General features: G+C 46.0%; 1 protein-coding gene across 1 annotated transcript in view; it reads right to left on the bottom strand.

Annotated features, from left to right (window-relative positions):
• Positions 1–5,171: 5,171 nt before the first annotated feature.
• C17H3orf70 (chromosome 17 C3orf70 homolog) overlaps positions 5,172–15,853 on the bottom strand; it is a 79,739-nt gene continuing 69,057 nt past the window's right edge. Inside the window, exon 2 of the mRNA XM_063621963.1 lies at positions 5,172–11,814. Within this exon, the coding sequence (XP_063478033.1) occupies positions 11,258–11,814 (557 nt within the window). The 3' untranslated portion in view covers positions 5,172–11,257. The remainder of the gene's footprint in view (positions 11,815–15,853) is intronic.

A 15,853-nucleotide genomic window follows, 5' to 3' on the forward strand; every position in this document is an offset into this window, starting at 1 on the left:
TCGCCCAGCCTTCCAGGAGGGGCAGTGTGGCCCACTGGGAAGAGCGAGGCACAGCCCCATCATGGCCCCTTGTGTAAGCCGAACAAGGCACTGGGCCTCTGAAAAATACAGACCATAAAAATGATGTTTCATCTGCAGCAAAGGTCCCAGCAACATGTGGGAAAATGCTTTACAAAGGTCACATATTACTTGTGGAAGAGGAAAGCCCACAGGGGCCTCATCAATGAACGCTGCAGTGAATAAATCATTCAGAGCTTTGGAAATCCTTCTAGAAGCAGTGTATTTCCACTCAGCTCTGCTTGCTGAAAGTGTTTTTCCAAAGATGCAGCTCCAGAATCAGATGTCTGTGACTTGCCCAGAGCTGCAGGAAAGGCCTCCTGTGATGCTGTCTTCTGGCCAGGCGGGGCGGACTCCAGGCCCCTGGGGAGGTCTGAGCTCCCAATGGGTGGCCCCAGCTGATCAGAGGCCCCATCCCAGGGGCCTCCTCTCTCAGGGCCATCCATGGCCATCTTTCTGCCACCAGTCTCCTCACACCACATCCTGGGTCCTCTCTAAAGCCTTCCCCAAGGAAAATGGCAGTTTGACACCTGTCCACCTGCTCCAGGGACACACCACCCCATGCCGAGGAAGTGAGTTTTCCCATCTCCACTCCTCCTGAGGGCAGGACTGTGTCTGGCTCGCTCCTATGTCACTGCTGGCACAGTCAATAGTTAGTGCCAAGTATATGCCAGGCACTTGGTGAGACAGAGTGGGTGTTGCTGTCCTTTAAGTCACTATCTTTTTCGAGTAAATTTATGAACAGAACGTTCACAAACCATATGTGTACCACTAGATTAACTCGCAATGTGAACACATCAGTGTCACCAGCACCCAGAGGTCCCCTGGATTCCTCTGTCGCACCACACCCCTCATGTGAACCACGACCCTGACTACTAGTGTAGATCGTTGTGCCTGTTTGGAATTTGGTACCAACTGAGTTGTACATCAAGCCCCCTTTGGGAAATGGCTTCTTTCTCTCAACGGTGTGGCTGTGTGACTTATCCACGTTATTCATCCTCATTGCTGAAGAGCATCCCCCTGACTGGCTACACCATAGTTCATCCGTTCTATTGTTAGTGAGAATTCAGGTTGTTTCCAGTACTGGCCTGTTAATATTTTTGTTTCTGTCTTTTGGTGGCTGTAGGTGTCCATTTCTGTCAGGTATAAACTTAATGATTTTGCAGGGTCGGGGGTAGATGTCATTAGTACCTTGTTGAATGCATACCTGCCTGATGAATGAACAAGCCTCTACGGCTTTGGGGGCAACAGGATAGGCAAGATGGGACATGCTAGAAACGTGCTCACATGCGCTTACACGCACTCAGTCTTTTCCTGAGCTTGACCCTAAGTGCAGGGCCTGTCGTCTGCCTTCTGCCCCAGCCAGGGGTGTCGTTGGCTCTAGATCCTGGCAGGATCTGCTGTTAAGCTGCTAGGTAGGGCTGGGTTGGGTCCAGCCTAACAGGCCGGGGGCTCTGAGGGGACCTCAGTTTCACATTGAGGTTTTTTTTTGGTTTTTTGTTTTTTTTTTCTTTGAGACAGGGTCTCACTCTGTCACACACACTAGAGTGTAATGGCACAATCATGGCTCACTGCAACCTCCACCTCCCAGGCTGAAGAGATCCTTCCACCTTGGCCTCCCAAGTAGCTGGGACTACGGGTGTGGACATTTGGCTAGTTTTTTATTTTTTGCAGAGACGGAGGTCTCACTTTGTTGCCCAGGCTTAGTCTCAAACTCCCAGGCAAAAGCGATCCTCCTACCTCAGCCTCCCAAAGTGCTGGGATTATGGGTGTGAGCCACCACGCTGGGCTCACATTGAGGCACTTATGAGAGAAGCTGTAGTCCCCCATTCCGGACATCTGTTCCCTCAGATCCCTGTGCTGTACCTATCTCAAAGGTCAGCATTGGGTCCTAGCCATCTTGGGGGCCACATCCCAGCCCCTAGCAAACTTGGGGCCTGATGGTTTGCCCAACCCAGCCTCTTTTTTTTTGTTTTTTTTAAGACAGAGTCTCACTGTCGCCCAGGCTGGAGTGCAGTGGCATGATCTCTGCTCACTGCAACCTCCGTTTCCCAGGTTCAAGCAATTCTCCTGCCTCATCCTCCTGAAGAGCTGGGACTACATGTGCATGCCACCATGCCTGGCTAATTTTTGTATTTTTAGTAGAGGGACGGTTTCACCATGTTGGCCAACATGGTCTCAATCTCTTGACCTCATGATCCACCCACCTCGGCCTCCAAAAGTACTGGGATTACAGGCGTGAGCCACCGTGCCCAGCCCAGCCTAGCCTCTTCTCTAGATGAATGAGTCGGCCCATCCTCCTCCAGCATGCCCATAGCCCCCACCCCCACACCACCCCTGCCTCATCTCCACATGAGATGGGGTTTCCAGGTAACTGCCTCCCTTTATACTCACCACTGCTGGCCTCTCCATGACCCCATCAGTCCCACTCTAAGTGGCATAATGTGGGCCCAGGTGACTCCCTGATTGACTCAGAAGGCACTGGATAGCTCTAGCAATTCACTGCCTGTGGCCCTTGGAAATGATGATGGGGACAGCAGAAATCCTTTTGGGATAGGACTGACCTCTTTGGACCCCCGGTGATGTGAAGGGACCTCAGTGAATTCTAGTTGGACTGGCTGATCTTCCACTGTCCCCTTGGTGACTCATCAGAGATCTCCAGTGTGTGCCTCATGTTCATCCAGGTATTTGGGTTTCCCGAGGTATCCTCATTTGGTTTCCTCGGGAAACCCAAATATCTGGTGTGCTTCCCACATACTCAGTGCAGCCTCTAAATTAGGCTAGAATTGCCTCATTATTCTAGATTCTTCGGGAAAACAGGCTCTGTGAATCCCCTGTTTAGCTCACACCAGGGCTACAGTGAACCTCCCCTCCTGCTACTGTGTGGCCCTCTGGCTTTTCCCGGGAGCTCCGGAGTCCTGTCCAACCGCTTGGAGTGGTGATGCTCATAGACCAACATGGCTTTTCCAGGTCCTTCTGCAGATAAATGGGTGTGCCTACATTTGCTCTGTGAATTTTGGCATTGCAATTCACACAGGCAGATTCTACACGAGGGCTGAAATGTACTCCTTTGTTTACTGTACAGAGTCCTGGTTGAGGCAGATATGAGAGGCTCATCGCCGGGTAATCAGTCAGGATCTACACAGTCGCCTGAAGTAGACTGGCCTGGGAGGCGAGTCCAAAGCAGATGCTACTGAGGACATGCAATAGTTGAGGGAAGCAATTGGTATTGAAGGTCCCAATCCCAATGGAGGTAGGAGGGAGGGAGACAGGAGCAGCTGCTGCTTTAAGAGCTGACCTGCTGGGCGCGGTGGCTCACGTCTGTAATCCCAGCACTTTGGGAGGCCGAGGTGGGTGGATCGCAAGGTCAGGAGGTCAAGACCAGCCTGGTCAACATAAACCTCGTCTCTACTAAACACAAAAATTAATTGGGCGTGGTGGCAGGTGCCTGTAGTCCCAGCTACTCTGGAGGCTGAGGCAGAAGAATTGCTTGAACCCAGGAGGTGGAGGTTGTGGTGAGCCGAGATAGAGCCACTGCACTCCAGCCTGGGCAACAGAGCAAGACTCCGTCTCAAAAAAAAAAAAAAAAGGCCGGGCGCGGTGGCTCACGCTTGTAATCCCAGCACTTTGGGAGGCCGAGGCGGGCGGATCACAAGGTCAGGAGATCGAGAGCACGGTGAAACCCCGTCTCTACTAAAAAATACAAAAAATTAGCCGGGCGTGGTGGCGGGCGCCTGTAGTCCCAGCTACTCGGAGAGGCTGAGGCAGGAGAATGGCGTGAACCCGGGAGGCGGAGCTTGCAGTGAGCCGAGATTGCGCCACTGCACTCCAGCCTGGGCGACAGAGCGAGACTCCGTCTCAAAAAAAAAAAAAAAAAAAAGCCGACCCAAGGCCAATCAATTCCCAAGATGAGTTCTTAGACCCAGCGGCCACGCTCGAGCACGAGGTCATGCCTGTTCTCTCGATCAGACTCAGATCCGGGTCAAGCCAGGCTGGCGCACAGAGTGATGTGGCACCAAGGGCAACCTCGGGTGATACCTGATGGCTGAGCTGTAGTTCCCTTGAGGCAAGGGATGCCCTCGTAGCCTCAGCTGTGGGGCGAAGAGAAAATGGGCTGCCAAGCAGGGCAGGGTTTCATTGCAGCAGCTCAACAAGTGGTAGAGCAGCAAGGCTGGGTTTGAAATCAGAAGGCTGGGGCTCTGACCTTGCCACTTCCTGCCATGTGACCTTTAGAGTTAACTCTTGGCTGCTTCGTAAGAAACTCTCCGATATCCCTACCCTGTCCACCACACAGTCGATGGGTCTAGCAGATAAGCTGCCATCTGGGAAAATGCTTCGGAAACTGCAGATCCCTGTTCAGACACTGTGGTGTTCTGCTGATCCACGATGCTGTGTATTTTGTCATCATCTTTGTCCTGGGAGAAATCACTGGGGTTTGACAACAGGTGACCAGCTAGGTGTCATACAGGGCCAGGATGGTCCCCCCGGGTCCCAAGCTTTCTCATCTCCTATCTCCAGAGTCACACACAGCTTCAGGCTGGGGACTGGGGAAGACAGGAAGAAATGAAGCCTCACCCCTTTCTCCAACCTACCAGGCCCATGAACTCTCCAGCCACGAAAGGAGTCACTCCTCCGTGGAGGCCCATTAGTTTCAGGACACACACTCCCAGCCCAGCCGCTAGTCTCTTCCAGCAGGTGCATAAGCAGGTTTGGCCACAGCCTCAACTCACTTCCATGCACAGATCCAGCAAAATCGGGATCCATGTGTACTCACTGTCCTAGGACTTGACATCGTCAAAATAACTTACTGGGTTGTTTCTGATTGTAAAAGTAATGTATCTTCATTTTAGAAAAGTAGAACATTTAAAACAAAAACACTATTAATCTTGGCACATTTGCTTTTGCCTTGCTTTTTACTTTATTTCCATCAATTTGCCGTATCTCCCTGATTCCTGAAGAATTCCATCCGACCTCTAACTGCCCCTCCCTGAACCCTACCTCAGGGAGGCTGAGTCCGGAGATCCTTCTTACTCCCTTCATTCAGCACAGAACTGGGGTGGGACAGTAAGGGTTAAGGACATTACCAATTCCCAGTGATTGAATTGTAATGAGGACGAGATGCTAAATTAAAGTTTATTGCAGAATAAAAGTGTGCAGTCAGCATTTGTAAGAGGCTACAATGAGATGCCTTCTAGGACTTGGCAATACAATTAGGCAGAGAGTTAAAACAGTAGAGTGCACACGCAGATGAGATGCGCTGTCTGCAGGAATCACTTCAAAAGATCAGTTAGCTTTAGGAAAGGCAGAGCTAGTCTTGAATGCTAGTCAAGAGGTGATTAAACATGGAAGAAGCAATGGCCTCATCAGAGCGTAGAGACGTTTGCAGAGACATGGTATGGGGTGCGGGGTGGGGGGGCACTGTATGGAGGACAGAGAAGGGGACAAAGAGGGAAGCCTGTCGGTGTTTCTCCTCCACTGTGTAGGGACCAGGTGCACTGAGGTAGATGAGGCACTAGTCTGTGGGAAGGTGTCTGCTGGGTTAGGGGGATGCAGCAATGCAGACAATGAGCCAAGAATGCGGACTCTAGAGCCAAAGTGACTGGCTTCAAACCCTGACTGCCACTCATGTACGAGCTGTGCCACACTGGGCAAAGTGTGGACTTCTTGAGCTCTTTTCCTGATCTGTGAAATGGGGCTGCTGTAATCTCCCTCACAGGGTTGCTGTGGAGATTATGCATAGAAAGCTTAAGGTAGTCACTGGACTATAATTAATACTAACAAGGATTTTATTACTGATAAATAATGACTTTATTTAGCAGTTCCTAGGAAGGTTGTTCAATAGACTCCAGCCCCTGAAGCTGTTCTTTTCTGAGTATGGACTTGCTGCGCTGAGGCCTGGCCCCCGAGCCTTGGTGACCAAGCAACCCCCCAGACTCTGCAGGGCAGCAGCCTCCCTCGATGCCCAATCTTCAGTTAGAACTGCAGCCAACACTGCCCTACATGGCACGTGTAAGCCGAATAGAAAGGCTGTAACTGCGTGTGAAATAAATGCTATTTGGTGGGGGTGGGTATCAAGTTTTATTTGCTATAAACCCAGTGTAGCCAGAGTTCTGGGAGTTATCATGAGTGGTGACTGTGAGTAGATACTGCGGACAGTACAATTTACCTGCACCTCATGAGGTCTTGTAAAGGTTTAGTCTTGTAAAGGCCATACACTGTTTCCCAGCATGTAGGAAAGGCCTGATACATAAATGTTTCACACTTTACAAACGTGAGTTTTGGTTTTGGGGTTGGGTGGGAGGCGTTACTCTACACTCCAAAATAGCAGATTTGTTCTGGTATAAAAGAAAAAAAAGTCACGTTTATTTTACAAGGCAGTATTTTCCTAAAGTGTTACATATCAAGGAAAGTTGAGCTGTCTGTAGGAAAACAATATAATTAGTCAACATTGTGCTTAAAACTTTAAAATAGTCTTTAAAAATAGCACAGTGAGTGAATATTGCCAGGTATGAACAGCCTTAAAAAGTGAGGTGGACACAATGATATAGAAGCTCAGTATTACAGCCGCTAGTGATAAGTCGCTTTGAGAAGTGTCAGGCTACTAAGAGAACACTGCTTCAACCTTAATCGAAAAAAGAATTCATAGCACTAACTGAGACATGGCCTTTTCCTAGAACAGCTAACTCTCAGTTATCTACAGTAATGAAAAAGCAGTGACAATTTTTAAATGGTGAATAATTCCAAAATTAATGTTGAGAAGTGCCCTATTTATGTGTTGATGTGAGAGACACTGACATCCGGGAACTTACAGCACTGATCATGTGCGTGGAACTCCCACTGGCTTCTCCCTTCCTCCCTCCTCCTCAGTGGGAGAAGACAAAAATCATAACTACCGAAAAGCCTAAAATATAACTGGCCTCCTCAGTTCTGGTTCACACCTCCTCTGGAGAAGGGCACAGAGGAGAAAACCGTTAAAACTGTTTTCCTCATGTAAAAAAGCCAGAACGTGACAATAAAATTTTGCAAACAAGATGTGGGAATAATTAAGAGCTGACTGTAGAAATATTTTAACTTGTGCTTTTTCTCCTGCCCAGTAGTATCTGTACCACTAAACTTAGATCTATGGACAGCTTTATAAATTATCCAGGTGCACCCTATGACCCAAGTCAAGAATTAAATTAGCATAAAAGGGGTTTGTTATCGGTCCCAAAATACTTGTGGTGGTTCAAATAGACCAAGAAGTGGAGGATTAGAAGTAAAGCTGGCCGGGCGTGGTGGCTCACGCCTGTAATCCCAGCACTTTGGGAGGCCGAGGCGGGCAGATCACGAGGTCAGGAGATTGAGACCATCCTGGCTAAAGTGGTGAAACCCCGTTTCTACTAAAAATACAAAAAATTAGCCGGCCGTGGTGGCGGGTGCCTGTAGTCCCAGCTACTTGGGAGGCTGAGGCAGGAGAATGGCGTGAACCTGGGAGGCGGAGCTTGCAGTGAGCCGAGATGATGCCACTGCACTCCAGCCTGGGCGAAGGAGCGAGACTCTGTCTCAAAAAAAAAAAAAAAAAAAAAAGTAAAGCCACTACTCCCAAGATAGAATCAAATCCAAAAAGTATTTCAGGAAAGCAACTACGTTGTTTTGTTCTGCTCTTGGTGCTTTTGTTTGTTTTCTTTTGTATTGTATGACCTTGAATTACAAGTCTTCCCCTCCCAGGAAAGCAACTGTTCTTCAGGGCTGTCCTCAGATTCCTATTTCATATCTTAAAAGTTACACAGTAAAAAAGACCTAGATGTGATAGTAAACCCTTATTTTTTAATATACCAAACAGTTGTAACCACAAAAGCATTGTAATCATCATTTCTTGGAAAAGTTATAAGCATATTTGAAACTTGAAACTTCTAAAATCTTGGTTAGAGAAGAAAACTAAATTCTACGTTTAGTGGAATTAAGCTTCTACCTAATAGCTTTTATACCAACTTTCCAAAAGTAGGAGTGGCACCAGGTTTCCATGCAAACCCATGAAAGCAGTTTATCCATCCACGCAGCCCAACCCTTGCACCAATGAGCATATGACTGGGTCCAAAGTATAAAGCTTTCCTATCTGTCAGTGTGCAAGTGTTAACCACAGGCTACTTCATGTGACTGTGTTCAATGTTACAGTGCATGTTGCAGTCTAAACATTTTCTAAAGTGCCTATAAGTATACAAATTAGCAACATAATATCAGCGTTACAGAGAATTCCTTCATATAATATAGAACAGGCCTAGAATTTAAAGTGAAACTACAATCTGTTTCAGTTGGTTTTGGAATGCAAGCATAAAGAAACAATTCCAGTTCAGTAACATATTTCAGAGTGTTATCAACAGTGCTAGGATAAAAATCTTGTGCTTATTTAGAAAAGGTCATTTTGAGATCCAGGAGTGTCTGATACTTAGAATCCAATGGAATGTCTCTAATTCTATACAGTAGATAGTAGTAAGTGAAGCTTAGTGAGTTTTTCATTATAAAGAGATTATGCAAATATATAAGGTGATTATCAACTATTATTAAATCCAAAAATTCCATTAAAATTGTGTCTAATCAGAATGGCAGTTCAGGAGTCTAATAAAACAGGAACCTAGACGGAAGCCCTAGATGCTGCAGAAACGTGGCCCGGAGACCACATATGTCCATGGCTTTAGAAATCCGGTCAACTCCGCTGGTTTACTGGGTGGGAATGTGGGCCTGTACAGAACACTGACAGGAATGGTGTAGAGGAGAAAGCCCCTTTATACGCCCATCTGGAGAACGGGCTCACCCACAGGGTAAATCTAGACAGGGCCCTAGTGTTGCTGTTACAAACCTGAGTGAGTGATGCATGACTGCACTGCCGTGGCCTGACACACGGCTTGCAGGCATTTGGCTTCCACACCTGTCTTCAGTGGGCCACTCAAGCAAGGCAGGCACCGAGAGCCTCGGGCAGGGCTCATCAGATGTCCCTGTGCCACCCAGGCCATGCCCTGGGCAGGGGGAAGTTCCTCCTGCCCACATCTGCCTCCACCTGCCCTCTCCTGGGCCTGTTCCTAGAGCTCCTCTGACCCCCTTCTTGGTTTGTCCTGTTGAATCTTTAAATTTCAGTAAGTGGAGACTTTATGCTGCATTCCCATTTAGCATAGAAAGTTTTAACTCATACTGTTTGCAAAGGAAAATGCATACTCTGCCTTCTAAACCTATAGATGTCTTGGCCACCTAAATCTAAAAAAAAGTTCTATCTAGTAAACGACTTAAATTATACATACAACTGGGAAAGCAGATTCTTCCTTGAGTAGTTTGTGAACAATGCCAAATGGAGGCTTCAGGGAAGAACACAACTTTTTCTTACAAATCCAGCTGGGCGCGGTGGCTCACGCCTGTAATCCCAGCACTTGGGGAGGCTGAGGCAGGCGGATCACAAGGTCAGGAGATCGAGACCATTCTGGCTAACACGGTGAAAGCCTGTCTCTACTAAAAATACAAAAAATTAGCTGGGTGTGGTGGCACGTGCCCATAGTCCCAGCTACTCAGGAGGCTGAGGCAGGAGAATCACTTGAACCCAGGAGGTGGAGGTTGGGCAACAAGAGGGAAACTCTGTCTCAAAAAAAAAAAAAAAAAAAAAAAGAATGTGATGTAGAGAGGTACCATAATGGTGCCAGAGCACACGGGAATCTCAGAGCACAACGGCCTGAGAGCATGCTTCTGGATAGTTAGGATGGAAGTACTGGTCTGTCTCCAACTCTGATGTTCTCATTAGGCCATACTTAAAATTTCCAGGATTTGAAACTATGCCTCATGGATAGAAGGTTTGGAGAAATAGCAGTTAACTGACTCACAAGAATACCTGGTATAAATGGAGAGTAGAAGTAGAATTCTGAAGAGAGCTAAATAAGAAAGAATTAGTCACTATTTTGTGCATGTGAGGGGAGAGAACACATACAACAGACAGACTGTGGGAAAGTGAATGACGATTACACTGAATATTTTCTCCTGACTTAGCAGCAAACTATTTCAACTGCTTTTGCATCTGCATAAAAATCCATGCATCATACTGAATTCTAATCCATTCCTCACTTAAGCCATACTAATGCTTCATACAACCAAATGAAGCAGAATTAATCAAACCTATTAGATTCAGTCCTAATCCCTAAAGGGCTTCTGTCTTTAGCATTTCCATGCTAACTAAAACTATTAATTTTTTTTTTTCCTTAAGATGTCAGATGTGGCTGCCTCCTAAATGTGATACCTATATAACTTCCTAAGAGTTTTTCCCAGACTTGAAGAACAATTAAAAGCAGAGAAATGTTGGGGAACCCACCAAGAGGCCAGCTCAAATGCTGAAACACCTTCCCCAGCTGGCCCCAGCCAAGTAAATCTCATCCTTCCCCTGGGTTCCCAGAGCTTTCTGGGTGTCATGAGTTGAATGTGTCATATATAGGACTGTGGGCCCCTTCATGGTGGGAATTAGGTCTTATGCTGTGTCCCCACAGCACCCTGCAGGGGACAGGTGCTCAGCTAAAGCTGGATTGAGCATGAGACGGATGAGGTCATCTCTTCTCATGTGAATGTCTAGCTCAGCCCCAGTCATGGAGCCTTGTACAGACACTGGCCACAAACCATGGGCTGAGCTGGCCTCCAGTGACCTCCCAGAAGTAAGCCGAGGCAGCTCTGATCCAGACCCAGTGCAGGTGTGGGGAGAAGGGGAAGGGAAGAAACGGCATCTACCAGTGCACACTCAGTAGGGAGTGCTGCTTGCGTAGGACAAGCAGGACAGGACGCGAGTGCCTGTGAACATGCCAAAGGGAATGGCAAGAGTCTCTCTGTGAAGGACTGGCTACCGAGAAAACACTGGCTCCTTCCCTTTCGGTACCTCCTCAATCTGATCCAAGATTCTCTGCGACCATCACTTCACTGCCTTCAAATCTCCCAGTGAAATTAAGGCTGGGTCACAATTCATGACACCAGATGCTACATAGAAAGTAAGTCGAGATACAAAAGAAAACCGTTTATAATAAAAAGAATGTCTTAGTTGTAAGACGGAGAGAAGCTAATCAGCATACCACCGAACTGCTACGGTTGTTGGTGGGGTTGGGGAGTGGGTAGAAAATATCAACAGCATTGGAAAAAAGGATCCACCAGACAAAGGTACAAAAGCTTTGCGTGGGTCCGAGGCTGCGGCTTCCTGTCTGGACTCTCACACGGTCGTTTCTATGGTTTCAATCACTTCCAGGTCAGACTGCGAGGGGGAGAGAAGGGTGCACTCATCCGGTTCCCAGCTGCTCTCTGGACTGTAATCTTCCTCTGAACTCAGTTCTGCTCCTTCTTCTGTGTCCTCGTCACACGATTCCACATAGTGAGCCCCGATCGCATTGATCCCAGAGTCCTCAGAACTTGAGGGAGAAGAGCAGTGATCTATTTTTGGTGTATTGCTCTCTTTTGAAATTAAGGCATCGTGTGCAGAGACCTCCTCAGGGCTCATTCTGTGGGAATGCGGCGCTGGCTGCTTCTGCACATAACACATCTTCCCATTAATACATTTAACCTGATAGTTGTCAATAAAGAGGTCTGAAATCATACAGTACCTTGGTGAGTCAGGGGGAAGGGGAGGCTGGAAGACAGATGCAAATTTCAAAAAGTGTTCAGTGAGCGAGACTGAGATCTGAATGGTGTTTGTGGGTTCCCGAGGCCTGGCAGGAATCTCAGTGCTTGGAAGCTGTTCCACAGGGGTCATAGGCTGATACATGTATTTGCCTGTGGAGACACAAAAAGACCCTTGAAATCTATGAGTATTACACAAACCATATAAACACGGCCATAATGGTTTCTGAGGACTCGACGTCTTTAAAAACATTTCAGTAACACCTCAAAAGAAACTAGTAATAAAATCATTCAACACTAGTATAGTCCAATTAAAAAGTCAGCATGGTATATAATAATTTTCATCTAAAAGACTCAATCTACTTTCTAAATCTCAATTTATATTTGTGTCTTTCTGATATCTCTGAAGTAGGTGGATAGATACTATAATCCTTATTTTACAACTTTAAGTAATTTACTCATTATACTAGAACAAAAAAGGTCCACAATATAGCATGGTAAAAAATACAAGTTGTACAGCCGGGCGCAGTGGTTCACACCTGTAATGTGCAGATCACTTTTAGGTCAGGAGTTCCAGACTAGCCTGGCCAACGTGGCAAAACCCTGTCTCTACTAAAAACACAAAACTTAGCTGGGCATGGTGGCACACGCCTGTAATCCCAGTTACTTGGGAGGCTGAGGCACAAGAATCCCTTGATCCCAGGAAGCGGAGGTTGCAGTGAGCCGAGATTGTGCCACTGCACTCCAGCCTGGGCGACAGAGTGAGACCCTGTCTCAAAAACAAAAAAAAAACCAAAAAACAAAAAAAAAACCAAGTTGTAAAACAGTATAATGTACTGTAAAATTATAATTCCATGGTTATCTCTAATAATGTTTGTGTTAATGTATATATTTTTCCAGTTTTTAAATGTAAGTTTATCATCAGAATTATGGGAGATTTTCACTTTCCAGGTGTATGTTCTAATTATAATATACATACACCTATATATTTATTTAATAGGTAGTGGCCCACTGGATTGTCCCGGCCACCCTCAATGACTGGGGTAAGGTTTAGGGTGGGAAACGGTTTCTCTGAGGACCAAAGCTCATCAGTGGTCTAATCAGGAGGTGTCTCCCCTGCACCCCCTCCCCGACACCAATTCCACTGGCACTAAGCAACCTAAGCCAAGCAGAAGCAAAAGGCAAACGCACAGAGGGATGCAGAGGACACCCTGCTGGATGTTTCTAGGAAGCCCACAAGCTTATCTCCAAGCCTTCCTCTCTGCTCTGAGCCTTCAACTGTTTCCCACATAGTTGACATGGAAGTAAAACCTAAATGGATTTGGTCCTAATGTGTCCCTTTCCTCATCCCATTTTTCATTCAACATCTAGCAAAGCCTCCCACATGCTAAGGAAATAGGGTTGAAAATATCCCATCTGTAAGTCTAAAGTGATTTCAAAACAAAAAGCTGAAGCAGGGAAGGGGAGGCCTAAAACTCCCAGAGACAAGTAGCCACAATTGTGGGCATCATTTTGAATTTTTCCTAATTTAGGCAATTTATCGGTTCATGTTGTATCTTCACCACATTGTTGACAGGGCTTTTAACCTTAGCACCACCTGCATTTTGGACCAGATAATTCTTCATTGTGGTGAAAGTGGGGGGTGCTATCCTAAGCAGTGTGGGGTGTTTAGCAGCATCCTCGGCCTCTCCCCACTAGATGCCAGTAGCAGCTCCTCCCCAAATAAGACAAATTCCCTGACAGGTGAAATCACCCTGGTTGAGAACCAGTGATTTATGGTATCTTCATGGGCATCTTTTTGCAGGCCAGTTACTCGTATGTATGGCACTTGCTCCTGTTTATTTCTTTGTCAGACTGGAAATCCTTCTAGGACAGGATTCACATTTGTAAGGAAAACTAGCTTAGGTTTTATAATGTTAATGATGCCGCAGGAGAGCAGCAATTTCAGATTAGTAAAGAGGCCACAAATCATGCAACATCAGTAATCTATTAAGATCAATCAAGCCTCCTTATATTTTTTGTTTTTTTTTTGACTCCTGTACAAAAAAGCCACTCAGGTACCACAATTTCTTTATAACCAAATTACTCTAAAAATACCTTCATTTTCATCCTGGGGTACCATATGAAAAAACTACATTTAAAGTCATTAAGCCTCTGGGTTCCCAGGGTGCTTCCAAGCCTGGGCATACCTTATGCAAACCCCGTGGTCTGATAAAAACGCATTGAGAAGAACCCAGTCACACCTGCCTGGGGGAACTATGTTTAAAATATGCCAGGCGTCTTCATTTCTCCGCTCTTTAAAAGGTAATTAGTACTTGTCAGGCAGAGTTAAAATCAGGTCAGATCTAAGAGGTGGTATAGTAGGACCTCTGCCCCTAAGCACTGTGGACACTATTGGCTGAAGGGCTAAAGAAGGCTGACCTTTATAGCTCCCTCCCGTTTACACCTCCCTCCAGATCCTCCAGCCCCAGGATTAGAGCAATGTATGTTTGGGTACGGGAGAGAACGGACTTAGAGAACCTGGGGAACTACTCTTCTGTCCACAGAGTGGTAAATAAAACGTGGAATGAAGGTTTCGTCTTTTCCATTCTTGGCTGGTAGTTACTGAGCTCAGGAGGCTGTGGAAGGCAGGTAGTCAAGATGTGCTCGTTGTATACGCTGATTAGGTTCATCCTGTCCTAAGTAACCTGTGGTTTAGTTGTCCACTTGTCACAGCCACAGGAGGATCCTCATAGTTGATTCATGCCTTCCAGAACCATCCTCAGATCCAGAGGGAACAAGGCTGTATTTGTCCAAAGATAGAGGGAAAAGGTGAAGACTGGCTTTGGGACTTCCCTCACTCCATCTCTTTTTTTCCTTCCCCTCCTTTATGCTTCTTCATCATTTCTTTGCTTTCTTTCCTTTTTGTTCTTCTACTCTTTCTCTTGTCTCCTCTCATCCAAAGTTCTGTTTTTCTTTCTTGAAGTGTAGTGCTATGGAATGAATGTTTGTATCCCCACAAACCCTAATTCCCAATGTGATGGTATTTGGGGGTGAGGCCTTTGAGGAGTGCTTAGGTTTAGATGAGGCAATGAGGGTGGAGCCTCTAATCATTGGTTTAGTGCCCTATGAGAAGAGGAAGAGACCAGATCCCTTTCTCTCTCCTCTATGTGAGGATACAGCATCTGCAAACCAGGATGAGCGTCCTCATCAGACACTGACTCTGCCTCACTCTTAGAATTCTCAGCTTCTAGACTGTGAGAAATACACGTTTGTTGTTTAAGACACCCAGTCTATGGTATTTTATTATAGCAGCCCAAACTGACCAGGACATGTAGTAAAAGGGAAATGCAGCTGGGTGAGGAAGATGTGAACCAGATTCCACTTCTTTCTACAAGGTACATCTATTAAATGTGTTTACTCAGAGCGAGGGTGAGAGCCCATTATCTGGTGATATGGGGATGCAAAGAAAGAGAGGAGGAAAATAGTAAAGATGGCCACATAAAAAACAACCTTTAGTAACCACCTTTGAAATATCAATTATTATATAATACTATATTGTTTATAAACAGAGAAATAATTAAACTCAAAGGTTTAGTTTTGTAGGGCTGTGAAGGGTTAGTGCTTTGCTCCAATCCCTGATAACTTATATCCCTGGGGTATCCTAGGCCGAGAATCCATGTTCACATAGCTCCGAGGCACCGCAAGATCCTGAATTATCAGAGAGATTCAATTATGTTTACTACAAGAATAAAATGAACACACTTCTTCAACAGCAAAGATTGAAACGAGTTTCTGGCGATTTAGCCAAGAAATTCAATAACCACTATATTCTCTGAACAATCTTAATTAAGGATTTACTGTGTTACTTAAAGAATAAATGGTTGAGAACTTTTAAAACCTAAAGCTCTAAAAGGAAAAGATACTCAGAGGTGAGGGCTTAAAGAAAAAGAGCAAAAGGAGGATCAGTTTGATCCAGCAATTCCACTTTTGGGTACATACCCAAAAGAATGGAAAGCAGAGTCTCGGGGATATTTGAATATCCATGTTCACAGCAGCATCATTCGCAACATCCAAAAGGCGGAAGCAACCCAAGTGTCCATATGAGCAGATAAACAAGAGGTCATATACACGTAAAATAGCCTTTAAAAGGAAGGAAATCCTGACCCATGCTACAACTAGAAGAACCTTGAGGACACTATGCTAAGAGAAA

Source organism: Symphalangus syndactylus, chromosome 17 (genome assembly GCF_028878055.3).
Source record: "Symphalangus syndactylus isolate Jambi chromosome 17, NHGRI_mSymSyn1-v2.1_pri, whole genome shotgun sequence".
Lineage (NCBI taxonomy): Eukaryota > Metazoa > Chordata > Mammalia > Primates > Hylobatidae > Symphalangus > Symphalangus syndactylus.